The 27,853-nt window shown below is 39.8% G+C and overlaps 1 protein-coding gene across 6 annotated transcripts in view; it reads right to left on the reverse strand.

Moving 5' to 3' along the window:
* Positions 1-27,853, reverse strand: part of LOC127646731 (receptor-type tyrosine-protein phosphatase T-like) — a 343,034-nt gene that overhangs the window by 285,394 nt on the left and 29,787 nt on the right. For 5 of the 6 annotated variants that reach the window (XM_052130582.1, XM_052130580.1, XM_052130578.1 and 2 more), the window contains exon 2: positions 8,202-8,231. The exons of the other annotated variant lie outside the window; for it this stretch is intronic. In XM_052130582.1, coding sequence (XP_051986542.1) covers positions 8,202-8,231 — 30 coding nt within the window. The remainder of the gene's footprint in view (positions 1-8,201; positions 8,232-27,853) is intronic. 6 annotated transcript variants of the gene reach the window in all.

Genomic DNA, 27,853 nt, shown 5'->3' on the forward strand with positions numbered 1-27,853 from the left:
ACACCAGCACTGAAGAGAGCGGCCGCATTGTGTGTGTCTGTTTGTGTTATGGTTTATGTTTGTTTTATGTTGAGTTTTGCATTAAAACTTTATGTTGATTGTTCTGCCGGTTTTCGACCTCCTACTTGCCTGTCCTTTAACTGTTATAAATGGTATTGTACATTGTGATTCTTCGGCTTCAGTCATGCAACAACAACACAAAAACACTATTTTAAGATTGGTCCAGTTAATGCACATGTGCATTCTCAAGTACATTTACTGCCAGATGTCTCTATCAAAAAGGTGATTGGCTCTTTTAGCTGTAAGACGGGACTTCCATTACTTCAGTTGCCATACTTAATGTTACAATTTTGTGCTGTTCATATGTATATGAATGACCCATCTTATCCTTATAATGTATTAGGTAGCAGTTTCACAGAATGCGGTTTACCATATAGACATGACCAGAATGATGTATGTGAGGTTTTAATAAATTCTGCACAAAGTTGGAGGCGAGGCAGAAGAGGCATGAAACATTCCGAGACAGCTGGATGAGTGCATAGAGGAGGAAGAGGACAGCCGGATGACAGAGAAGTGCTAGAGTGATTAGTCAATGAGTGCAGTAAGGCATGCTGTCATCCTCTCCATATCCTATCAGACCTTTCTCCTCATCAGCATGGAAGAGATCAGACAAAATTTAATTCATTTGGCCCTCTCTCTCTCTCTCTCTATCTATCTGTCTATCAATAGTATCTCTCTCTCTCTCTCTCTCTCATATATATATATATATATATATATATATATATATATATATGGAAAAGAGGTGGAAAAGCAATGATCCGTGTAATTATTATATATTATTGGAGGATTTTCAGTCAAGCAAAGCATCTAATCTTACTACTTACTGCCCCATACACACACATTCAAAAACACACATTATGAATGTCACTCTGGAATAATCTGGCACTGGAAATTCTAAATAGACTGGGCTGCAGTCAAAGGCATGTATAAGATTGATAGACTCTTCATCTGTCCTTCCTGTACTTCAGGTCTTTCTTACTGTTTGTGACTGACCTTCAGATTGAGTCGTGCATGCAAACAATTCATTATTGCCCACTGTGTCCACTGCCATGGATTTTTGATATGTTATGGCACAGTTTCTGTGCAGGGACAAGACAACCCCCCCATGTTTTTGACACTGAGAAAAAAAGGTAATACTGCAATTTAAATTATGAGCAAATTAATGTGTTTTTTTTACCTTGGATGCATGTAAATCTATTGTATGAGACCTTTAAAACAAAATTAGGCACGTTAAAAAATAATAGGTGCACCTTAATGATTCTTTTAGTACTCGTATGCTTTGATGTAGACGTTTTAATATTGACCTAATAATGTTCTTACGCATGACCAAATAGAGCACAACAGTGCCCGCCCACTCTTTAATCCGCTTGGGTACCAGATGTATTTTCTCCTTTTATTCTTCCATAGACTTCATAGATTTCTGTGTTTTAAGTGTTGTAAAACATGAACCAAAGCAACCAGCTCGAGGTGAAGTTTTACAGCAACATTTTAGACTTTGATTTGAAGCCAAAAAAATATTTGAAAATCTGACAAAAACACAAAGGTACAAGTCGTGTACTTACCGTCTTTCATGAGGGCACAGACTACAATCCCATGAAGCATTTGCGAATGACGTAATTGAATATAAAACTGTGGAAATATATAAAACTATTAATTTTAGGTTGTTGATTATAAGTATAGAAACAATATACAGTACTTTACGTTTATTGAGAAATATTCTGATATACACTAATACATAAGTAGTTTGAGAGTGCGGGGAGACTGACTCATTTGCATCATTCTGAGTGCTTCATGGGAGTGGGCGGTCGCTTCCGGTCTTATTTCGCAGGCTTTGTTGGACGCAGTTCTCTGATTGGTGAAGCTTTCTCTGCTGGACCATGGGTAATTTAGTGGTTCATGAGGAATTCTGCTATTAAAGATGATTTTTAAACAATAAAATTGAAATAATGCAGAAGGATGGCTTTAGCAGACCCATATACCATCGATGAACAACCTTAGAACTCATGTCTTTAAAGGTTTCTAAGTTAGCGTTGAAAATCAGTTAATCTATGAAAGAAATGAATGGGATTATTGTTACATCTAGAACCAGATTGCTCTATAATAGATGTTGATTCAAAATTGAAAATTGACTGATGACCAATATGGACCTTTACAGCTAAAAATTGATGTTGAATCGATGTCTCGTTGCAATCTGGGTTACAGTTCAACGAGCTGATAAAAGTCATTAGTTTGGTAGAAAGTGCTGTATGTTTTGCACTGAAGATTTCAAAGTACTGACTCAAAAGAGAAGCTCAAGAAGAGCTTGTGAAATGGGTGGAGTTCTAAGGGCAGATTTTAGGGCAACGCTGCGGGGCTATTGGCCAGATGCTGGGAATGCAGGTCAATTTTGGTCTCGCTGCTCAAGGTCTGAGGCTATTGGCCCTGGATGACCAGTTGATAACCCAGGCTTGCACTGGCCTGATAGCAGAAAAGTGGCTAATGTTGCTTTTCACATTCATCACCCCTATATTTATTTTGATTTTGTTTGACTTATTGTACGTGAAAGTGCATAAGACAAAAACAGGGAATTAAAGAGAGCCAGAGATGGAAGCATACTACTATAGTGGACACACTAACAGACCGAGAAAGCCAGTTGCTGTGTGTGGGGCGGAGTATGTCAAGTGCACACGCGCAAATACACATCCACATACACCTGGGGTCATCCTGCCAAGCACAGCGTATAAAGGAGGTCATCCATCACTCAGAGAGAGTGAAAGGGCATTGCAGCATTGCTATGGGCTGCTGACCTCCTCTAAACACCTAGAAGTGAGTTTATGGGTTTGGACAGGTGAAACACAGACATGCTCACACACACACACACACACACACACACACACACACACATACAGCTGATCCCTTCTAAGCATTATTGCCTATATGGAGGCGTGGCCGAGCACTGAGTAGTGGAGAGTGAAGCAGGGGAGATGAGTGGTGAATGATTTCCACCTATGCTTAACACCTGTCTTGTGTTTCAGTGAGGAGTGATTGGGGCTTTTAAGGAGAGGAGACAGCAGCAGTCGAGAGAGATAGCCCAGCTGAGAAGCTGTTTGTGTGTGTTGGCCACTGCCGTTTCAGGAAATGTTAATTTTTATGTGAAGCTATATCGTTGCGCATTTAAGCGACCGTATTGTGTTGTCATTCAATAAGAGTTGGAATCGTCATCTCCTGCTTCCTCATTCCTTGAACCTCATTACTGCCTGCAATCAAAAAGCAACATTTATAATTTGCTCTTATCTCTAGCCAACATAATTGAGGTCGCAAGCATACACAACTGTCTGAACTGCATCATCCTGCGAGGTACGCTAAATATAAAGTGTACAGTACCCATAGCACTTCATTTAAATTGTTGTGAGACACTTGTCTGTACGCAGTTCATGGTTTTTGCCTTACGGTACTAAGAGAGTGTTCTTGATTCGTTGCCTAACAAGCAATTAATTATACAGCAATTAAACATCAAATAAATTAGAAGTTTAGATTCGCACCCCTGTAAACTGACTCGTCATCAGGTCTTGAGTTGAGGAAGGATGTGATGTGATGCCATCCCCGTTGTTTCAAGAAATAACAAAAAGCATCAACCAAAAGCTGGCAACCTTGAGTTCTCTCTCCACTGCAATAAGACGCCTGGGGGGGGGTTATAACAGGTATGTTGGAGTTTATTGATGGGTTGACTTATCCTTCCTAGTGTTCACATGAAACTTTCCCATAGAAGGTAATGCAAGTTTTCAAAAGTTTTTAAATTTCAAAAAGGGCCAACAGAACTGTTCAAGAAATTATTTTCACTTTCTTTAAAAAAAAGAAAATGTATGAAACCAAATTGGGCACAAAGATTAAATTTCCTGACAATTCCTTGACAATAACATCTCCCTTGAAATCTTTTTATCAAATCGACCACTGCTCGTCATCATGTGATTAGTACTTCCTTCAAGTATGATGTCCACTTAGAAGCACACTTAGATATACTGAGAGCACACGAGTGCACACACACAACAAAAATGCTTACAAACACATATTCTGTGGAACTTGCCGATTTCTGTATGCTGATAATGGCAAAATATAATCAGGGCTTATAGACTGACAGAGAACTGCTAACATACACAAACAGAGTCTCCAAAGGCCTCATCAGTCATCGCAAACACACCAATTGGGAAAGGTGGAAAAGAGAGAGAGAAAATACTCTGCAACTTCGTCCAACTTTTCTACAGTTGATATCGACAAGGAGGACTATAATACTTGGGGAAGTATTTTTCCCATTCATATTTTCCACAGGGATTTCATAAAGTACTTAATAAAAGAGTTCTCAGCCATGAACCAAACCAACAAGCAAAGAGATGAATTCCACGAGGCATTGCAAATGACGGTGATTGATTTTAAATAGTTGATTGTAATTATAGAAACAATATATTATTACACTCTTTTGCAGCTGCTTGGCTGGTGGATGCCACCCTTAGAAGTGTGTGATTTAAATGCTCTTAATTTATACATGAATCAACTCCAGATGGGACTTTTGAGGAAAATATTATTTTCAGTATTTGAAATGGTGGTGGCGTAGTGGGCTAAAGCACAGAAGGTTGCTGGTTCGATCCTCACAGCCACCACCATTGTGTCCTTGAGCAAGGCTCTTAACTTCAGGTTGCTCCGGGGGGATTGTCCGTGTAATAAGCGCACTGTAAGTCGCTTTGGATAAACGCATCTGCCAAATGCATAAATGTAAATGTCTTTGAATAGTGGAATTACATTTTTATTGAAGCAATTATGAAATGAGTATGAAATATCACTATTATTACCACCACACACACAGTTAATAATACAAATATTGGTACTTCAGTGGAAAACACTAGTTACAATTAGGGATGTCCCGATACCATTTTTTATTAATTTTTTTGTAAACGAACACGAATACCGAAACTTTCTTTCTGATACTCACCTATACTGAGTCCGATACCTGTTTGTTTGTTTTTTGTTTTCTAAACTCCATAACAAGAGTTTATTTCAATTTTATCATCAAAATGACTTAATTAAAACTATAATAAAATAATAAATTTTCAACATAATATTGTATTATTTTTTAGATAATTAAGTGCTTATATACAGAACCTCACAGCACAATACAAAATACAGCATTGGAGTTAAATTTGTCAAATAAAGTGCTGCACAAAAGGGCATCACATATTTGATATATTGCTTACATATCATCACCATTGATTACCATTGATTAATTATTATTATAAGTAGTAGTAGTAGTGATACAGTGAATATTACCTAACTTTACAATAGTGATTTCTGTCATGCTTTTTCCATTTAAATTGAGCTTTTATTTTGACAGAGCTTTTATTTTGAAGTGTTTCTGTGATTAGAATTTGTGCGCCGATTGTTTGCATAATGACATTGGTATGTGAGATGGTATTGGTTATTGGTATCGGAGCATTTGTATGAGCACGAGTACATGAGTATAGTATCAGACCTGATTCTGATACCAGTATCATATCGGGACATCCCTAGTTACCATGGTACATTTTTGTAAGGGTTTTTGTGTTTTTTAGTGGTGAAAAATAAATGTATTTAGAGATTATTAGAAGCACTAAAATTAATTCATGAATAAACTAGAGGTCTGTATATATACAGTATATACTGTATGTGTGTGTGTGTGTGTGTGTGTGTGAGCGTGTATTTATCACTTTGTGGGTACCAAATGTCCCCATAAGGATAGTAAAACCCGAAATTTTTGACCTTGTGGGGACATTTTGTCGGTCCCCATGAGGAAAACAGCTTATAAATCATACTAAATTATTTTTTTTGAAAATGTAAAAATGCAGAAAGTTTTCTGTGAGGGTTAGGTTTAGGGGTAGGGTTAGGTTTAGGGGATAGAATATAAAGTTTGTACAGTATAAAAACCATTATGTCTATGGAAAGTCCCCATAAAACATGGAAACACTACGTGTGTGTGTGTGTGTGTGTGTGTGTGTGTGTGTGTGTGTGTGTGTGTGTGTGTGTGTGTGTGTGTGTGTGTGTGTGTGACACTTGTGAGAATTCCGCCGTTTCATTCCAGTAGGCTTCCCAATTTTCCGATCAACTAGAGGTTTGCTGAAGCGTGAGGAGCTGAGGAGGCCTGTCCTAGGTTGTGTGTTCCGCTACATCTTCAGATATCCAAACCATACACTTTAATGCACAACAAGCCAACCTTTAAATGGGACAGATATTTCCCTGTCAGCTCCTATATCTCTGGAGCACACATCCACAGCCATTTGGGTAATACATCTCAGCAAGGCAAGCTGAACCAAAAACTAAATCCCCCATAATGCCTTTCTCGGGAGACCCCTAACATGGAATCACAGCATAGTGGTATAATTCATTGTACAGTTACGGCCAATGTAGACACATTGTGAAAAATATATATGCATATACAATGCCGTTTACATGTCTAAAAATGTATTTCATATTTGAGTATATGCTATGTCCCCCTTTTTTCTTTGTTGACAGCATGCACTCAAGCGAGCATGGACTCCACACGTTTATGCAAAACCTCATGATCCATGTTATTCAGCATGATTTGAGAATGTTCCAAAGAGCGTCTTATGTGCTTCAATAGAAGCAAAGAAATCTGACCTTTCATACAAAGGAGTCTTTTTTATTGGATTATTTAATTAGTGACTGAAATTGTGTTTGCAATCTTTCAAAATCCCTAAATGTTCGATTTATTTCTAGGTTTTTAAAATCTCACATTTTTGACATGAACTCCAGACTTTGGAACAGCAATAAAAATGTGTGTGTGTGTGTGTGTGCGTGCGTGCGTGTGTGTATGTGTGTGTGCGTGCGTGCGTGCGTGTGTGTGCTTGCTTGGCAGATGGACGGCGAACAGTCCCGCACTGGGAATAAAATGTGGTTCCGTGAGCACGTCAAAGGCAACAAAAAAAAAACATGTCTACCGGCCCAAAAGACACAGATGTTCAAGACAGAAATGACAGGAATGATGAATGGTTCTGCCTTACATTTCACTGGATTTATGAGGAAAAACTTTCTACTTTTCAAAAGTTGTCCTCTCTGACTCCTAAAAGCTACAAAAGAGTACTGGAGGGAGAACAAAATCATTCGTATTACACACACAAATGCCCAGCTTTGTTATTGTATGATCCGTGTAATCAAAAAGACATTTTCTATAATCTGCAGGGAAAGTATAAAATTTTTTTTTTACATGGGTCTCAATAAGGAAAGTATATAAGGATTTCAGGAAATACAACAGAAAATACAGAATAAAGGAGTCACTCCTAAAATTGTGATACATGATATAACAAGCATGCAGTGCTGGGTAGTAAAGGATTACATGTAATCTGGATTATGTAATCAGATAAAAAAAATCAAGTACTTGTAATTGGATTAAATTACATTTTAAAATACTTGTAATCGAACAAGAGTTACTTTCTATAGATTACATGATTATGTATTAACAAGGCAAAGGCAGTCAATTGTTAATAATTTTTTTATCATTTTCATATCAATATCATAATCTTCTTACTCTGTAGTGCACTAGTCTCACAGATGAACATTTTGAGCATGTGCTCCATTTACGTTACAACAGTAAAATATGCACCTCAGCTAAGGAATAGGTGAGGGACTATTTTATACATTTTCTTCTTCTTTGTAATTTTATGCTAAAAAGATTATTATACTCAAATGCATATGAAATTAAATGAAACAGAATTAAATTGAGAGTAATCCAAAAGTAATCTGATTAGATTACCCCACAAATATAATCTATTAGATTACATTACTGATTGCATTTTTTTGTCATGTAATTTGTAATCAGTACCTGATTACAATTCACAAGTAATCCACCCAGCACTGCAAGCTTGATAACTAAACCAATGTTATGGTGTCTTGCAGCTTTAAACAAGAAACGTGTATGTCAAAAGTTTGTTTAAGATACTTTTGACCAAAGTAATATTAGTCACTAGAGACATATTATTGTCTGGCAATTTTTAATGATAGTGCTATTGTCAGAGGCACTGTGTTTCGTTCATACTCTGATTTTAAACAGTTTGCTCTCTATCAACTGTGATGTATGTTTTTAACGGGTGTCATAGTTTAAGGAAAGTCAAGATATGTACCTCCGTCTTTGTGATTTGCTGTCTCTGCGCCTGAAAAATAGAAACACAAATCAGATGAGCTGTCAGTGTCCAAGAAAGTAAGAAAGAAAGAAAGTTAGTTGGCAGGGAACGGTGGTTCGGTCCAGTTTATATTAGCCACCCTTGTGACCTCAAAGTGCTATCAGCAGTTTTAGGGTCCAACATTGACCCGGCAGACTCACAAAAACACACACAGAGCCAAACAAAACAACACCATATTTACAAGTAAATCCATATATATAAGTAAATCCACATTTAACGTAGTCTGGGTCGTATTTTCTTTTAACTTGCATAGTGTTTTTCATGGTTTTCAAGGATGAAAGCCTGTCACACAACCTTTCCACAATGGCATTTGTTTAATTTGTGACAGATGAATTTGCGCAAAAATACAGCCTTTGATTGGTCACACAAGATTTGACGTCAACAAGAAAAAATATGGGAAATGTTCTCTCCTTGCTTTAAAAAGTTAGCCCGATATTTTGGTTGCATTTTATTATTCACATTTAGGCCCCCACAAGTTGGGAATCACTGTTCTATTGTTCTATAGATCATGTGTCTTTCACGTCAACTCGCAAAGATTTATGCACTCAATATGTAGAGTAAACCTTGCATTATGCCCTTCAATCTGTTCAAAAAACATGCTATTCAACAGCAAAAAAAAACATGGAGCTGAATGGAAAAGATTACACAAAAAGTTTGTAAACTAAATAATATTAGTTCTGGATGTTTGTGAATCCTTCAAGCAAAAAATGGGCTTTCCTGCTCTCAGATCAAGGTCAGTTTTTACCATCTTCATTTCCTCAGTTAATCAGCATCTTTCTTCCTGTGTATGCTTTCATTGACTTCAGGCACACTCAAATAATGCTTTAGTTGATTTGAAAAACTTTTATCACACATAATCAAGGCAGAAAAAAGCCATTTGAATTAGGATGGTTTGGGAAAGAGGTTTGAAAACAGTAATTCTTGAACTGAAATTGAAGGGTTGATGCTAAGTGATTAGAATCTAATGGCTTCACAAGAATTTGAATATAGGACATGAGCATTGTGAACTACTTTAAAAGTATTTTATAGTGTGTGTGTGTGTGTGTGTGTGTGTGTGTGTGTGTGTGTGTGTGTGTGTGTGTGTGTGTGTGTGTGTGTGTGTGTGTGTGTGTGTGTGTGTGTGTGTGTGTGTGTGTGTGTGTGTGTGTGTTGTGTGTGTGTGTGTGTGTGTGTGTGTGTGTGTGTGTGTGTGTGTGTGTGTGTGTGTGTGTGTGTTAAAATCTGGTTTGGTCTTCATCAAAGTCAGTGATCACGACCCCCACTAGCGGTGGCCAAAACATCACAAGGGGAATGCAAAGCACTCTCTATTTTGAGGGTTACAAGAAGAAAAAATGGAATGTGTGAAAAAATTACAATCATTTTTGTAATAAAGCACACTCAAATGTGGGTTTTCTTGAGTAGTTTAATCATATTTAATTGTTTATGAGATATGAAAATACAAGAAATACAGTATGTATAAAACAGGATATTTTTTTAAGGTGTGCATCTCCGATAGTGGTAAGGACACAGGTTTTTTAAAGATGTGGCACAACTGCTTGTTCTAATTGTACAGTAGTGAGCAACGATCAAAACAACAGGTTAGCTAGCCAAACCAATTCAGTGACTATGACAAAGTGTCAGGTAGATGAGAAAAACAAGTGGTAAAAAGAAAATGAGTTTTATTCATTTATTCATCTGTCACCTACAGCATTAAAAAAAACTGGAACAGACAGTCCTTTTTTTCCCCAACAAAATTCCGTAGGCTATGTTTGGGCGGTGGGGGTTCCACATGCTCTGATGACATAATCATAGAATTATGATTCTATTCTGGCCATATCGCATTATCCAACAACTTCACGCATATAGTTTTTTTCCTCAATATTGTTCTAAAAAGCCATCAGAGCACCAAACACACTCAAATGGTGAATCCCTAGGCTAATGACATCAACAAAAGCTAAATAGAATCAGGAGTTGGCAAACCTGGCATACAATAAATTAAACAAGATTGGAGGTGTGTGTTAGAGATACATTGATTAGAAAAAGCACTCAAACATTTTGAGTTTGCTATTCAAAAGCAGCTGCTTACATAGACAATGCCTTGCAAAAAAGCTCAGCAGGCCTAACATCGAGAATTGTTGCTTAGCATAAAGCTGGCATGGGTTACAAGGTTATCTCGAAGAACTTAGATATTCATCTGTCTAAAGTTAGACAAACTGTCTGTAAATGGAGATGATTTAGTACTGTGGCTACTCTCTCTAGAAGTGGCCATCCAGCCAAGATGATTCAAATGGCACACCAAATAATGCACAATGAGGACAAAAAGAACCCTAGAGAGACAGCAAACAACTTGAAGGAATCATTGGAACTGGTTAACATCTCTGTTCATGAGTCTACTATAAGGAAAACATTAAACTGGCATAATGTCCATGGCAGGACACCACGAAGGAAGCCACTGCTTCCCAACAAAAATATTGCTGCATGCCTGACGTTTGCAAAAGACCACCTTGACACTCCACAATGCTACTGGAAAAAAAAATGTGTGGACTGATGAAACTAAGGTTTAATTGTTTGGGAAGAACAAACAGCTTTATATATGGCATGAAAAGGGCACCACATACCAACATGAAAACATTATCACAACTGTGATGTACAGTGGAGAGGGCATCATGATTTGGGGCTGCTTTGCTGCTTCGGGGCCTGGACCGCTCGCCATCATCGAGGGAAAAATGATTTTCAAGTTTATCAAGATATCCTACAAGATAATGTCAGGGAGGCTGTGCACCAGCTGAAGTGCAGTAGAAGTTGGGAAATGCAGCAAGGACATTGAAGTAAATCCACTACAGAATTGCTTCAAAAAAATAAAATGAGTGGCTCAATCAGAGCCCAGACCATAACCCAATACAGATCCTGTGGAATAACCTCAAGAAAGCTGTTCACACCAGACATCCAAGAATATGGTTGTGCTGAAGCAGTTCTGTAAGGAAGAATGGTCCAGTATTCCTTCTGAACATTGTGCAGGTCTAATACGCAGCTACCGGAAATGCTTGGTTGAGGTTATTGCTGCCAAAAGAGGATCGACCAGTTATAAAAGCCAAGAGTTTTCTTACTTCTTCCACAACACTGTGAATGTATAATGGGATGTGTTCAATAAAGATATGAAAGATTATAATTGTTTATGTGTTATTAGCTTAAGCACATAGTGTTTGTCTATACTTGTGACTTTGATGAAGATGAGATCACAGTTTTTGACCAATACATGCAGAAAACCAGCTAATTCCAAAGGGTTCACATACTTTTTCTTGCCAATGTAAAACAGACTGACTTGTGTCTGGACTATCAGTTTTACCAATTAATCGGTGCAGATAGTTGATTTTTGGAACATAGATTATCTGCAAAAATCTATTGGTTCCACCGTTTAACAGCAGTTAAAATAGAGGTGAAATAAAAACAATAATTGACTTACAATATTCATTCATATTTTTATGGCAGATGCTATTTGTACCCTAATTCAAATAGTGACAAATATTATTTGCACCCCAACCTTGGTGCAAATAATGAAAGATGCTGTTTGCGCACTGGTGCAAATAGTGGCAGATATATTTGAACCTCTAATTAAATACTATAGGGGCATAACTGCAGCATGCTTATTGTGTTTATTTAAGAAGACACACTACACCAATCCCTAAACCTAACACTAACCATCCTTTACAAAAATAAACCATGGTTTTACTACTGTAACCATAGTATGACCATGGCATTTTTTTAGAAAAATCATTGTAACCACAAGATTATAGTGTACATGGTTACTATATTAAAGAGCCCCTATTATTGTTTAATATAGTCAAATATTACCTTTTGGGGTTTTCCACTGTGGACAGTACCTAGTACCTGGTACCTGATACTTTTTTTAGTACCACCTCGGTCCAGGTTCCAAGCGAGCCGAGCCGAGCCGATACTAAATCCTGTATCCTGCAGATAACAGATTGGTCAGGGAGAATCGTCACTGGATTTCCGACATGCGACATCAACCCACTAGTTTTAAAGTTAGCAACAGTGATAACAGTATAATTTGTTCACGTGACTTTCGAATTGTGAAAAAAGAAATGGCTGTGCGCAAAACCCCGCATAACTTTATACTCTGCTTGAAAGCTTGACTTTATTTAGTTGACCAGCCACTGGAAGCTTGCTTCTAAAACAACCAAGCCAATTTAACTGTTACACTTGTGTAAAATCACCATGCAACAACTGCTTTATTCAGCACAATGAGCTAGTAGCTAACAGCTAGCAGTCGAGTTATTGTTTTGGTCAGTTTGTGTTGTGTTTAAGATGATGTCACGGCAGTAGAGGTGGCGCAACTATGATGATCAGCCTATAATCCCACCCATGTTGAGATGGCACTAAACTGCAATGGAAATGCAAGCTCAGAAAAGTAAAGTGAGTAGAGTTGAGGCGAGGCGAGCCGAACCGTAACGTGCAGAGGAATTGTGCCATTTCATGTAGTGTGTTATATAGCTGTTTGTGAATGTAAAAAAGTCTGCAAAGTTTAAAAATCAAAGTGCACAACAAATGGAGTTATTGACTACCAAAAGAAAGAACCGATTCTGAACACCTGAAACGAGTCATTAGTAATTCCAGACTTACTTCCTGTACTAACCTACGTAATTTGGTAACAAAAACCCACTTCTGGTCTACATTGGCTGCTCGCAAACAGCTTTGACCAGCCCTCAAACACTACACTAAGCGGTAGACCAATCACAACAGACTGGGACATCTGACCAATCAGAGCAGAGTAGGCTCTCTGAACAGAAGTGTTTAGAATGAATGCTTCAGAACGGATCATTGAACGACTCGTTTCTGACACTGGGTAAAAAAGATAATGCTGCAATTTAAATTATGAGCAAATTAAAGTTTTTTTTTTATACTTTGGATGCATGTAAACCATTTAAAACAAAAGTAGGTGCATTTAAAAACCATAGATGCTTTTTAACCCCATATTACTGTAGTAACAACATTGTTAACTGCATAAAATGGTTTCCACCAAAAAACATGGTTACTACAATATAACTATAGTAAAACTACATTTTTTACATATTATAAGTAGTTTGAAAGAAATATTAATGGGAAAAAGAGTGCGACAAAAACAGAACCCGTGTCGAAAAGCCACCGTTACACCCCATGCCACTGGAACGACACTCATATTGTAGTTTGTTTTACATTTCTAATATATCCAATAGATTACTGGGATATTGTCTGTGCCTTCTCCACAACCTTTGTTATCGGTATCTGTAAAATAGTCTGATGTTCTGTATCCATCATAGTACAGTAAGTGGCCGAAAATGGTTGGTGCACCTTGTGGAGTTTTGTCACTAAAAACAGCAAAGTAAGGTGTAAATGGCCATGGCCACACACACATACACATGTAGTTTGAGGCCATTATGGTCCATATGGTGCAACACAGTTGGTTCAAATGTGTATTTGTATGTGTGTACTACTGTGTACACTAATGCCTGGTAAATTCAGCATCCCCTCTCTCAGGGTGAAATTGCTCTCTTTGTCCTTGTGGGTAAAAGCTTACTGTGAACCTCCTCATTTATTACCTGCTCACAGGTGCAAATAGAGCAAATTGCTGCCGTCCATCAGACAGTGGGAGGTACTGGAGTGTCTTGCTGTGTTCCTGACCATTCTTTACACACATGCATGCTCACGGTAGGGAAATGACATGTCATAAAAAGCTCTTGTATGTCAATGTGTAGCTCTGTAATACTGGAGGAGGTAATGACTGAAAAACTTTTGGATGTTGATTTCAGGGGGCCGAAGCCTTGTGCCGCCCCAACCACTAGAACATTCAGATTAATGAGGCATCCCAACTCTGATCAACACACACATGCAAAAACACACTCCACTATCAGAGTAGACAAAGTCTGGCAGAGCGCAGCTGCTCAAATGAACCCAAAAATTAAGCATGTGACCTTGAATTTACATTTTGCTCGTCTTTAAAACCTTCCTCTTTGCGATCTGTGAAAAAACATCTATATGCCAAATTTCAAAAGCCACATGAGATGGCAGGGATTTGATCCTACAATTGTGTTTCTATATTTATGTATCTCATGTATATACTTGAGATGTAGTATATAAATCATATATAATATATACATTTAATATATACTTAAGATTTAATTATAAATGTAATATTACTGTTTTGTTTAAACATTTTAAATCTTTATTTATCACCAGGGCTGGTTGAATTTTCACAATTTACATGCGCCTTCCTTTCATTTCCCTTTCATCCTTTCTTCCTTCTATTTAATTTCCTTTTTTTATTCCTTCCTTCAAATCTATAATTTTCCTTCTTTCCGTTTCCCTTCCTTTCTTCTCTTTTCTTTTCTCATCTCTACTTTTCTCTTCTTTTCTTTTCTTTTCTTTTCTTTTCTTTTCTATTCTTTTCTCTTCTTTTCTTTTCTGATCTTTATGTTCTTTTCTTTTCTCTTCTTTTTTCTCTTCTTTTCTTTTCTGTTCTTTTCTCTACTTTTGATTTGTTTTATTTTCTCTTTCCTCTTCTTTTTTCTCTTCTTTTTATTTCCTTCCTTCATCCCATTCTTTCTTCCTTCATTCATTCATTCTATCCTTTCTTTCTATCTATCTATTCTTCCATTTCCATTCCTTCTATTTCCATTCCTACCTTCCTTACATTTCCCTCTCTTCCTTTCTTCCTTCATCCCATCCTTCCTTCATTCATTCTTTCTATCCTTTCTTTCATTTTCCTCCCTTACATACTTTTTCTTTTCTATTCTTCCATTTCCATTCCATCCATCCTTCCATTTCCTTCCTTCCTTCCTTTTCCCTTCCTTTCATTTGCATTCTTTCCTTCCTTTGTGCCTTACTTTTATTTCCCTTCCTTCCTTCATTAATTCATTCCTTCAATTTCCTTTTTCCTTCCCTTTCTTCCTTCCTTTTATTTTGCTACCTTCCTTCCTTTCTTCCTTTGTGTCTTCCTTCTTTCTTTCTTTCTTTCTTTCTTTCTTCCTTCCTGTTTATGTCCCTTCCTTTCTCTCTAATCTCTGTTTTAAAATGAGTTTTGATAACCACAACAGAGGGGAAGATTTTTAGTGAATAACAACTTTAATTTCAGTCTAGTCCTCCAACAAAGAATATAGTGTGTGAGTCATATGAACCACTGTAATCTTGAATGTCATATGAATGTTTTTTTTGTAAAAAAATAAATAAAAAATTATAATTTATACTGCCTAAATTTTCTTTATTGAATGAACATTTTTTTTACTGTAGCCATCCTTTGAATAAACACTCATTCAACTTGCTAAAAGGCACTAAAAGAACAGTTAAATGCATTGCTTTCACAATTAAACAGCAATTAGTTTAGTTAATTAAGTATAAAAATGTATTCAATGTACTCAATGATCAATGTATTAACAATTAGCATGCTAATTCTGAAGAAAGAAAAGACAAAAATGGGCTGAAGAAAATACCCCATACCAGTGACTGCCTCTGAAAGGTAGGCCTATTCTTTAAAGTGTGCTACAGATTGTATCGTCTTTGACCGCCAGTGTCACTCTTCTCTATTAGAATTAGTCTCCAGTTAATTTAAATGCTAATGTATCCTAGCCTTTTCTCCACGTGATAAATCTAACAATCAGCTTCAGCACTGCGGGTCTTATTGTAGCTGAGCTATGAGGCAATTAGCTCGACTGGTCTAACTATATACGGTATAACTATATACAGCGAGAGGAATAGACTATTACAAAAGTGATCCAACAGCCCTGAGAGAATGCAGAGAAAAGCATAGAAAGTGCCAGCAGAGTGCAGGGAGGGTGGCAGTGTGCAATCAGAAAATAATTTAGTAGTTTTGCAGACTCCTGACTGACTGCCTGAGATATGAGAGAGGTCAAATGTCAACTATACTGGCTAATGTTTTTTTTATTTTTTTAAATAGGCCTAAGTGAGTGGCCGTGGACCAAGCTACGACGTATTAGAGAACCGGTGAGTAAATAATATATTTTTTTCTCAATGTAATAATAAAATATCACAAATATTAACGTACAAATAGCTACGTATATTAATGAGATCAGGCTACATCTTCATATTCACATGTGTCCGTGTATGTGCGCAAGGGAAAAAACATTATACATAACATGACCTTCAGGTCTAAAAAAGTACAAAACTCTGAATAAATCATTTGAGCAAGCACTGTCTGTATCCATGCGGGTGTTTCAAAGCATTTTGGCATTTCAAAGAGATAAAACATTGATTTATTTCAAGAAATAACCGTCCTATAATCATAGTCATCCCCTGTTCAACTAGCTCAGTGCATTAAAGGAATAGTACACCCAAAAATGAAAATGATGTTATCATTTGCTCACCTTCAAGTTGTTCCAAACCCATATGACTTTCTCTCTTCCATGGAAATAGATATTAATCCGATATTGCATGACTTCAGAAGAAAATTGTAAATAAGTCATTTGGACTCATTTCATGACACGTTTATTGTGCTATTCATCGTTTTTGGAGCTCATTTTCATTGTATGGAAAAGAGAGGCCTAACATCTCTTTCTGTGCTCTACCGAAGAAAGAAAATCATATGAGCTTAGAATGAAGTGAGGGTGATCAAACAATGACAGAATTCATATTTTTGGATGAACTATTTCTTTAAATATTCTGAACTGGAATGGACTACACGATACATGTAATACACACACACACACAGGGACCCCATTTTAAAAGGAAGTGTCATTTGTCACTGGCCTTTGGTCATCTCTCATAGCCTGTTGGGCATCAAGCCATTAAATAAGGTTTATTAATTAATTAATTTATTAATTAAAATGCTCATAGTTGTGCTGTGGTGGGCCGAGGGCACAGCCTTATGTGTTATTAGCAGCTTAGAGGCCCACAGAGATGAATCAGAGAGAGAGAGAGAAAGAGAGAGAGGGACTTAATGAGAACAAATAGGTTCAGAAATGCACTTTGCCCTAGTCGCATCTCTCTGCATATTACAGATTCATGGCACCCTGGTGGATCCTTTATGCATGTGCGTGTGTGTGTCAGCACATGTTCTGCACCAGCTAGTCGACTATTAAAAACACTACTCGAATATCAAAGATATTATTGTGTCTTAGGGCTGTTACAATGGCAATATTTTACCACCACGGTGGTAAAGGACTAATCAATGCCGGTGAACGGTGTTACACGGTAGTAGAAGGGTGGGGGAGGGAGTGAAATTATGTGTTTATTGTGCATCAAACTGGCAAAAAGTGTGTCATTGAACACAAAATAAAAAATAAACCTTTTGTAAAATATCACAAAATACCCAAAATACAAAACATTCAGGTTTACCATTTCTGTCTGTTATTGCACCATACAGCCTATTTTATATGTCAGTAACATGTACACGTCAATGGCTAAAAAATTTCCAGATTGTCAGATTTTGTTAATATTGCTAAACTACAATATTTAACATGACTAAATATAATTAAACAGCTGGACAATAAATAAATAGTTCAGTCCTACCATTGCTGGAAGCTTTTCAATTGTCAGATGCATGCTTTTTCGCGAGTTATGATGTTTCTAGTTGCACTGAATACATGCCCAGAACACGGTTTTAATCTTGTCAGCAAAATTAAACATTCAAACATTGTTCACGAAAATATGACAAGAAATAAACAACTCCAATATTATCAATGCATGCACAGGGTTAGGGGGTAGCGAAATACATGTAACAGGATTACGTATTTAAAATACAAAATATAAGGCATGCAAAAGTTTGGGCACCCCTGATCAAAATGTCTGTTGCTGTGAATAGCTAAGCGAGCAAAAGATGGCCTGATTTCCAAAAGGCATAATGTTAAAAGATGACACATTTCATTAATATTTTAAGCAATTGTACTTTTTTATTTCCATCTTTTACCGTTTCAAAAAAACTAAAAAGGAAAAGGGCCGAAGCAAATGTTTGTGCACCCTGCATGGTCAGTATTTATTAACACCCCCTTTGGCAAGTATCACAGCTTGAAAATGGTTTTCATGGTCAGATAAAGAGTCTTTCCATTCTTGTTTGGGGGATTTTCACCCATTCTTCCTTGCAAAAGGCTTCTAGTTTCGTGATTCTTGGGCTGTCTTGCATGCACTGCTATTTTGAGGTCTATCCACAGATTTTCATTGTTTGGTCGGGGGACTGTGAGGGTCATGGCAACACCTTCAGCTTGCGCCTCTTGAGGTCATCCATTGTGGATTTTGAGGTGTGTTTAGGATCGTTATACTGCAGTAGAAGCCATCCTCTTTTCATCAGCTTTCTTCAGCTTTTTTACAGATGGTGTGATGTTTGCTTTCAAAATTTGCTGGTATTTAATTTAATCCATTCTTCCTTCTACCAGTGAAATGTTCCCCATGCCGCTAACTTCATTGGTCCACAGAAAATGCATCAGGCTTGTTTAGATGTTCATTTGCAAACTTCTGAAGCTGAATTTTGTGGCGAGGATACAGGAAAGGTTTTCTTCTCAAGACTCTTCCATGAAGGTCATATTTGTTCAGGTGTCACTGCACAGTAGAACAATGCACCTTTACTCCAGAGTCTGCTAAATCTTCCTTAAGGCAGGGGTTTTGATTTGCCTTTCTAGCAATCCTACGAGCAGTTCTCTCTGAAAGTTTTCTTGGTCTTCCAGACCTCAACTTGACCTCCAGTGTTCCTGTTAACTACCATTTCTTAATTACATTATGAACTGAGGAAACGGCTATCTGAAAATGAGAGATTACAACAAAAGATGATTGTAAACAAGACATAGCCCTAGCAATCTAATTAAGGTCTGAGACCTTGGTAAAAGTCTGAGAGCTAAAATATCTTGGGGTGCCCAAACTTTTGCATGGTGCTCCCTTCGTTTTTTCACTCTAAAATTGTGCAAAACCAAAATAATACACTTATCTTGCTTAAATGTTGAAAAGAATGTTTCATCTGTAACTTCATCTGTCTTTTGGATATCAATTCATCTTCTACTCACTTAACTATTCACAGCAACAGAAATTTTGGCCAGGGGTGCCCAAACTTTTGCATGCCACTGTATATATATGTGTGGCAGCGGGGGCGTGGTCAAGCGCCCGTCCGGGAGAGGAAAGCGGTAAGGGCGCTTGCACCTGAGCTAAATTATGCCTAACACCTGTCTCTAATTCCAGTGAGCACGAGGAGAGCGGCATAAAAGCAGACACCGAGCCTCCAGTCAGGAGGAGACGACAAGCCAACTCAGTGCGCTTGATCAATATTGTGATTTGTAAAAAGAGAATTAAAAGCTTACCTGGTGCTGAACACCTGTTCCCTGTCCTCCTTCTTGTGGGAAGCGTTACAATATGAGATAAACAAGCCATCAACAACATAAATGTAATATTACTACTTACATCTGCAGTGAAGCAAACGTATTGTGAGGATTTTCCTGTGCATGATCCCATGTAAACCGAAGTGCTTTTTAAATATCTATTTTAAATGCATCTTATATATACACTCACCTAAAGGATTATTAGGAACACCATACTAATACTGTGTTTGACCCCCTTTCGCTTTCAGAACTGCCTTAATTCTACGTGGCATTGATTCAACATGGTGCTGAAAGCATTCTTTAGAAATGTTGGCCCATATTGATAGGATAGCATCTTGCAGTTGATGGAGATTTGTGGGATGCACATCCAGGGCACGAAGCTCCCGTTCCACCACATCCCAAAGATGCTCTACTGGGTTGAGATCTGGTGACTGTGGGGGCCATTTTAGTACAGTGAACTCATTGTCATGTTCAAGAAACCAATTGCTCTTCTATCAGCTTGAATCAGTCGGCCCATTCTCCTCTGACCTCTAGCATCAACAAGGCATTTTCGCCCACAGGACTGCCGCATACTGGATGTTTTTCCCTTTTCACACCATTCTTTGTAAACCCTAGAAATGGTTGTTCGTGAAAATCCCAGTAACTGAGCAGATTGTGAAATACTCAGACCGGCCCGTCTGGCACCAACAACCATGCCACGCTCAAAATTGCTTAAATCACCTTTCTTTCCCATTCTGACATTCAGTTTGGAGTTCAGGAGATTGTCTTGACCAGGACCACACCCCTAAATGCATTGAAGCAACTGCCATGTGATTGGTTGATTAGATAATTGCATTAATGAGAAATTGAACAGGTGTTCCTAATAATCCTTTAGGTGAGTGTATATATATAGCCTATATATGAGCCTAATCAGCTATATCAACAACATTAATACAGTTGAAGTCAGAAGTTTATATACACTTAGGCTGAAGTAATTTAAACTTCATGGTTACTGTTGTAACCGCTGTTCCCTGAGGGAAGGAATGAGACGTTGTGTCGAATGACGTGACACAAGAGGTCTTCCTGGGATGCCATACTTTCCTCTGAACCTGAGAAAAGGCCAATGTCAATGTGGCAGGGCAGAGGGCGGGGCCGGGTCGTGATTATACACACCCGGTCCTTTATCAGGCTAATTAAGCCTCCGATAGGGATAAAGGCCGATTGCAGACGGTGGTGCAGAAGAGAGATCGTTTACGGACATGTCCGTAATATGTGTGTGTGTAAAGCAGTTCAATGGAAAGGAGGAGGCGAGAACCGGCTTGACGATATAAATAATAGTTTAATGAGAAACTGAAACAAAAGACAAACACACACACATGACGGACATGCCCGTAAACGATCTCTCTCTCCCGCACCACTGGGTGGGATAAGCTAAAGAAATAGCATCAACGACCCACTGAGCTAACCTCCGTTTGGAGACGGCGTTCCCTTTCCGCCATCCGCCGAAACAGACAAAGATCTGCTTAGAACATCTAAAGCTTCTGGACCATGAGGGTGGCCATCGCCTGCCCAAGTGCCTGCAGAGCGCAGTTCCTGCAGTACGTCGGGGTTGGGACTACCCAGGTGCAGATCTTTAAGTGCCTTGGCTTGATGGACCTGCAGGAGAGCCATGGCATGCAGGGCGGAGGTGGCCTTTCCAGTGGCACTGTAGACTTTGGAGGTCAATGATGACATCAACCTACAGGCTCTGGAGGAGAGTACCGGCAGTCCCACCAGGTGGCGACGTTCTCCGGACACAGGTGGATCGCAACCGCCCTATCCACCTGGGGGATTTCCGTGTACCCGTGGGCCACCCCACCAACCAGGGTAGTGAGAGCAGACGAGCGGAGGGGTCGGTTACGGGAAGTAAAAGGTGCCCTCCATGACCGCGTCAGCTCGTCATGCACTTCCGGGAAGAACGGTACCGGGGGGGGGTGTGGCTGGGAGCGGCGCCCAGAGCCGAGGTACCAGTCGTCAAGCCGCGAAGGCTGTGTGGAGGACGGAGGTTTCCAGTCCAAGCCCACACTCAAGTCAAGTCAAGTCAAGTGGTTTTTATTGTTGTTTCAACCATATACAGTTAGTACAGTACACAGCAAAACGAGACAACGTTCCTCCAGGACCATGGTGCTACATAAAAACAACAAAGGACCAACATAGGACCACATGAGACTACACAACGAAATAAAATACCTATATAAACTACCTATATATACCTATATAAAGTGCACGTGCAAACATGTGCAAAAAGTACAGGACAGTACAACAAATTACTGACAATGAACAGGACAATAGACAGTGCAGCGCCGACCAGTACTCAGTAGTGCAAAAAGATGACAGTTTCTAAAAATGTAAACATAACATACTATGAGATAATGTTCTATGCACATAGCAGTTATTGAGGTAGCAGACAGTTATAAAGTGACAGTTATTAAAGTGCAACTCAGGACACGTGTGTGTCAAACCAGTCTCTGAGTATTGAGAAGTCTGATGGCTTGGGGAAGAAGCTGTTACACAGTCTGGCCGTGAGGGCCCGAATGCTTCGGTACCTCTTGCCAGACGGGAGGAGGGTAAAGAGTTTGTGTGAGGGGTGTGTGGGGTCGTCCACAATGCTGGTTGCTTTGCGGATACAGTGTTTTTTGTAAATGTCTTTGATGGAGGGAAGAGAGACCCCAATGATCTTCTCAGCTGTCCTCACTATCCTCTGCAGGGCTTTGTGGTCCGAAACGGTGCAAGTCCCAAACCAGGCAGTGATGCAGCTGCTCAGGATGCTCTCAATAGTCCCTCTATAGAATGTAGTGAGGATGGGGGTTGGGAGATGTGCTTTCCTCAGCCTTTGAAGAAAGTAGAGACGCTGCTGGGCTTTCTTGGTGATAGAGCTGGTGTTGAGGGACCAGGTGAGGTTCTCCGCCAGGTGAACACCAAGGAATTTGGTGCTCTTGACGATCTCCACAGAGGAGCCGTCGATGTTCAGCGGAGTGTGTTCACCTTGTGCTCTCCTAAAGTCAACAACCATCTCTTTTGTTTTGTCGACATTCAGGGACAGGTTGTTGGCTCTACACCAGTTCGTCAGCCGCTGCACCTCCTCTCTGTATGCTGACTCGTTGTTCTTGCTGATGAGACCCACCACGGTCGTGTCATCGGCGAACTTGATGATGTGATTCGAGCTGTGCATTGCTGCACAGTCGTGAGTCAGCAGAGTGAACAGCAGTGGACTCAGCACACAGCCCTGGGGGCCCCAGTGCTCAGTGTGGTGGTGGTGGAGATGCTGTTCCCGATCCGGACTGACTGAGGTCTCCCAGTCAGGAAGTCCAGGATTCAGTTGCAGAGGGAGGTGTCCAGGCCCAGCAGGTTCAGCTTTCCAATCAGGTGCTGGGGAATGATTGTGTTGAATGCTGAGCTGAAATCTATGAACAGCATTCGAACGTATGAGTCCTTATTGTCTAGGTGGGTGAGGGCCAGATGGAGGGTTGTGGTGATGGCATCGTCCGTTGAACGGTTTGAACGATACGCAAACTGCAGTGGGTCTAGTGAGGGGGCAGCTGGGTCTTAATCTGCCTCATGACGAGCCTCTCGAAGCACTTCATGATGATGGGTGTAAGTGCGACGGGACGGTAGTCATTGAGGCAGGACACTGAAGACTTCTTTGGCATGGGGATGATGGTGGTGGCCTTGAAGCACGTTGGAACAACGGCGCTGCTCAGAGAGATGTTGAAGATGTCGGTAAGAACATCTGCTAGCTGGTCTGCACATCCTCTGAGCACTCTGCCAGGAATGTTGTCTGGTCCAGCAGCCTTCCGTGGGTTGACTCTACATAGAGTTTTCCTCACATCTGCCGTGGTAAGACAGAGCACCTGGTCGTTGGGAGGAGGGGTGGACTTCCTCGCCATCACGTCGTTCTGCACTTCAAACCGAGCGTAGAAGTCGTTCAGCGCATCACGGCGGCCCGGGCAAGCATGTCGGCCAAGTCCAGGGGAGAATGCCGGCTGGCTGTGAGGCGAGCCGCACTCATCCCAAGCTCGGACGGTGGCGAGTGAGCGCGTCGGGGGGCTGGAGGTTCGTGGGAATTTACCCGGTGAAACCGAGCCCGTCGTTATCCCCATATCACCTTCATCACCAGCCAAGTCGTCCTCAATCCGGCGGGAAGAAGGAGCAACACGGGGGCGGCTGAAGTGGCATTCACCTTGAGGAAGGAGAGCCACGACCACAGCGCTGCCATGGTCATGTTCTCGCAATGAGTACATGAGCCATCCACGAACTCCACCTCAGTGTGATCGCTGCCAGGAACACAAGGCAGCGTCTGTGGCCGTCGATCTTGGAGAGAAATCGACCGCATCCAGGAACAACACAGGGGCGGAAAGGCATCTTGAAAAAGACGCATCCTGAAAAGGACGTTCAACGCCACTGTGTATTGCTCTTTTGGAGAAATCAAACTCTTTTAGGAGAAGAACAGTGAAAAGCGCTGTCGAAGCGCCCAGGGGCGTAGACTGCACAGCGTGCAGAGAGAGAGAATGCCAGCTGGAAACGCACCGTAGATGCTTTTCACTGACAGAGGTGAGTGAAACAGTGGTGAACTTCAGCTTGCCTGTTGCACAACCGTTCGGCTCCGAAGAAAAATTCTGACTGGCACTCGCTGTCCCGCTTCCCTTTATACCCGTATGTCCGGGGCGGGCATGCAAATTCTGTCTGCCAACTTGACATTGGACTTTTCTCAGGTTCAGAGGTACGTTTGGCGTCCCAGGAAGACCCCTTGTGTCACTTAATTCGACACAACATCGAGTGAGTGACAGAAGGGGAACTCATTTTTTAACCACTCCACAGCTTTAATATTAGCAAACTATAGTTCTGGTAAGTCGTTTAGGATATCTACTTCGTGCATAATACAAGTGTTTTTCCAGTGGGTCAGATGTTTATATACACTAAGTTAACTGTGCCTTTAAGCAGCTTGGAATATTCCAGAAAATGTCAAGCCTTCAGACGATTAGCCAATTAGCTTCTGATAGGAGGTGCACTGAATTGAAGGTGTACCTGTGGATGTATTTTAAGGCCTACCTTCAAACTCAGTGACTCTTTGCTTGACATCATTGGAAAATCAAAAGAAATCAGCCAAGAAAAAAAAAATTGTGGACCTCCACAAGTCTGGTTCATACTTGGGAGCAATTTACAACTGCCTTAAGTTACCACATTCATCTGTACAAAAAATAGTACACAAGTATAAACACCATGTACCACGCTGCCATCATATGGCTCAGGAAGGAGACACTGTCTATCTCTTAGAGATGAACATTCAAAGTTCAAATCAGGTAGACAAATATCTATATCCACAGTAATCGAGTCCTATATCAACATAACCTGAAATGCTGCTCAGCAAGGAAGAAGCTACTGCTCCAAAACTGCCTTAAAAAGCCAGACTACAGTTTGCAAATGCACATGGGGACAAACATCTTACTTTTTGGAGAAATGTCCTCTGGTCTAATGAAAAAAAATTTAACTGCTTGGCCATAATGACCATCGTTATGTTTGGAGGAAAAATGGTGAGGCTTGCAAGCCGAAGAACACCATCCCATCCATGAAGCATGGAGGTGGCAGCATAAATTTGGCTTAAGGACAACAAAGTCAAGGTATTGGAGTGGCCATTACAAAGCCCTGAACTCAGTCCAATAGAAATGTTGTGGGCAGAACTGAAAAAGCATTTGAGAGCAACCTACAAACCTACAAACCTGACTCAGTTACACCAGTTCTGTCTAGAGGAATGGGCCACAATTCCAGCAAATTATTGTGAGAAGCTTATGGAAGGCTACCCAACATTTTTGAACCGAGTTAAACTATTTAAAGGCAATGCTACCAAATAATTCCAAAGAGCATGTAAAATTCTGATCCACTGGGAATGTGATGAAAGTAATAAAACTGAAATAAATCATACTCTCTACTATTATAATGACATTTCACATTCTTAAAATAAAGTAGTGATCCTAACTGACCTAAGACAGGGAATGATTTCTACAAATAAATGTCAAGAATTGTGAAAACATTAGTTTAAATGTATTTGGCTAAGGTGCATGTAAACTTCTGGCTTCAACTGTATATTTCATTCATGAAATCTCTCGTATGAAGTTTAAGACATTTTATTATGAAAATGGCAGTTTGTAGGTTTGGTCTTGATGGACTAGATCTGCTCAACGCTGCTGCTGCTACTGCTGCTGCTGCTGATTTTGCAGAGCAAGTACAAAGACTTGCTACTGCTAGACATACAAAGACATGCTACAATAAGCATGCAGCATATGCTGTTGTAGCTGAACAAATATGCACAGATCCCCAACAATGCAGTCATGCTGCGCAACACAAAACACAAACCTCCAACAAACAGATCTATCGCCAAGACTTGTGTATGATGCTGCTGCTGCAAGAAACATGTTAAACGCATGAACTAACTATGAGAGCCTGGTTACTGGCCAGTGCTTAGCACTATTGACAGATTCACTATGTGTATCTCGGCTGCTGACAGATTCTAATAGGGTGTCTGTATAGAAGCCAAAAACCCAGTTTCTTAAATAGAATAACAGTTTATGGAGGAGATAAAATGTATGAGGTAGGCATTTATCTTTGCTATCCGGCGAGGGTTTTTTAAGTCCATTCAGAAGCAAACGAATGGACGGATGACTTAGAAAGCTAATGATGCTGGGGTCCTGGCAGAATTGAATACCTGCTATTTTTGCTTGAATAGAAGAAGGCTGTAATTTTCGTGAGTTGAAACAATACGCTATAAATGGGCACATTAGAGAAATATTTATTGGATAACAGAAATGGAAAACGCAGCACAGAAGAAAGAAAAGTAGGACAATGCAGAATCATAGTTCTTTAAAGCAGATTGTGTCATCCCCGACCTCATATAATGTGCAGCTATGGTCATATAAGAAGAAAGTGGTTTTAGTCTAAGACTGTTTGGCAGAATGGAGGGCAATTCATGCCAACTGGTAGAGTATCTGGGTACCAAGCATGGAATTTCTGACATTTAAAATGTGATAGAGCATCAGTTTGTCATTATTAAGACCTGGAATGTAAGTTTCAGAATTACATTTTTAATGATGCATGTCCAACTGAGACGACAATAGAATTATTCTATTGATAGCGGGAATAGAGAAGCGACCTTTATTTATTATATGTACTGCTGCCATGTTATCACAAAAAACTATAATCCTCTTCTGACACCAAATATTGCCCCATATGCAAGCAAGCAAATACGATCTGATACATTTCAATCAACACGGTTGACTACACTTTGTCGGGAGGTTTAGAATTTCTAAAAGCCATTTATCTGCAAATCACTGATTTCTGAACATCCCGCCGAACCCGATTGAGGGAGCTGCATCAGTGCAGAACGACTGTCTGACAGGTCTGACTGGCAGCCCTCATCCAGGACCAGTTTGTCATGAAGGTTAGGGATGGTTTTAGATGAGGTATGATTCGCATGGCAAAATGTAAATGTCCCAGCAGGGACAACAAATCTGATGGATGCGACTGAGCTTCTCTTTTGGAAGAGATGCTGACATAGACTGGCTATCAAGGGTAATGCCCAGGAATTCTAACAATGTTGTAGAACAGACAGTTTTCTCTTTGGATAGAGGCAAAGACGATTATGAAAAAGTTCCTTTGATTTATTGATACTGCGGTCGTGTTGAGAGTTTGGAAAACCTACCAGCAAGAAATCATCTAGCAAGTGAAAAATGAAGGAAGATTATTTATTGAGAAGAATCCAGCAAAGCACTTCTAAAAGGGTACAAAACATTTGGGGGCTACTACGACAACCGGAAGTTAGCCAAACGACGAAGTACATTTTTGTTCTCCACTTGATGCCAAAAAGGTGCTTACCTGCAGTTTTAATGAACTGAATTGCGTGATCACAGGAAGTGTAACACAGAGAAAACATGTCTTTGAGTATGAGGCTGTTAATACTAGGAACTACACTGTCTTGGGGAGCTGAAAGATCAATAATTAATCACTTTTTCTTGGAGTATTTCCTAGTCGCTACGCCAATAGGGTTGATGCGAAATACGAAAAGGAGAGTGAGAAAAGGGGCTGATTTAGTATCCTTTTCCACTTCTTTTTTTAATTAAGTATCTACAATTTCGGGTTCTCTGGTAGTCGACATGAGATTTTTACAGATGTGAATTGAGGTGGGGATGAAACTAAGACCAGCCAGAAAACCTTGAATGAGACCAGTAATAAGAAAATTCATAAAGCAGCTGTTTGGATGATTAAGTAAATTCATAGAAAGCTCTTGAACGTTGA

Source organism: Xyrauchen texanus, chromosome 7 (assembly GCF_025860055.1).
Source record: "Xyrauchen texanus isolate HMW12.3.18 chromosome 7, RBS_HiC_50CHRs, whole genome shotgun sequence".
Classification (NCBI taxonomy): domain Eukaryota; kingdom Metazoa; phylum Chordata; class Actinopteri; order Cypriniformes; family Catostomidae; genus Xyrauchen; species Xyrauchen texanus.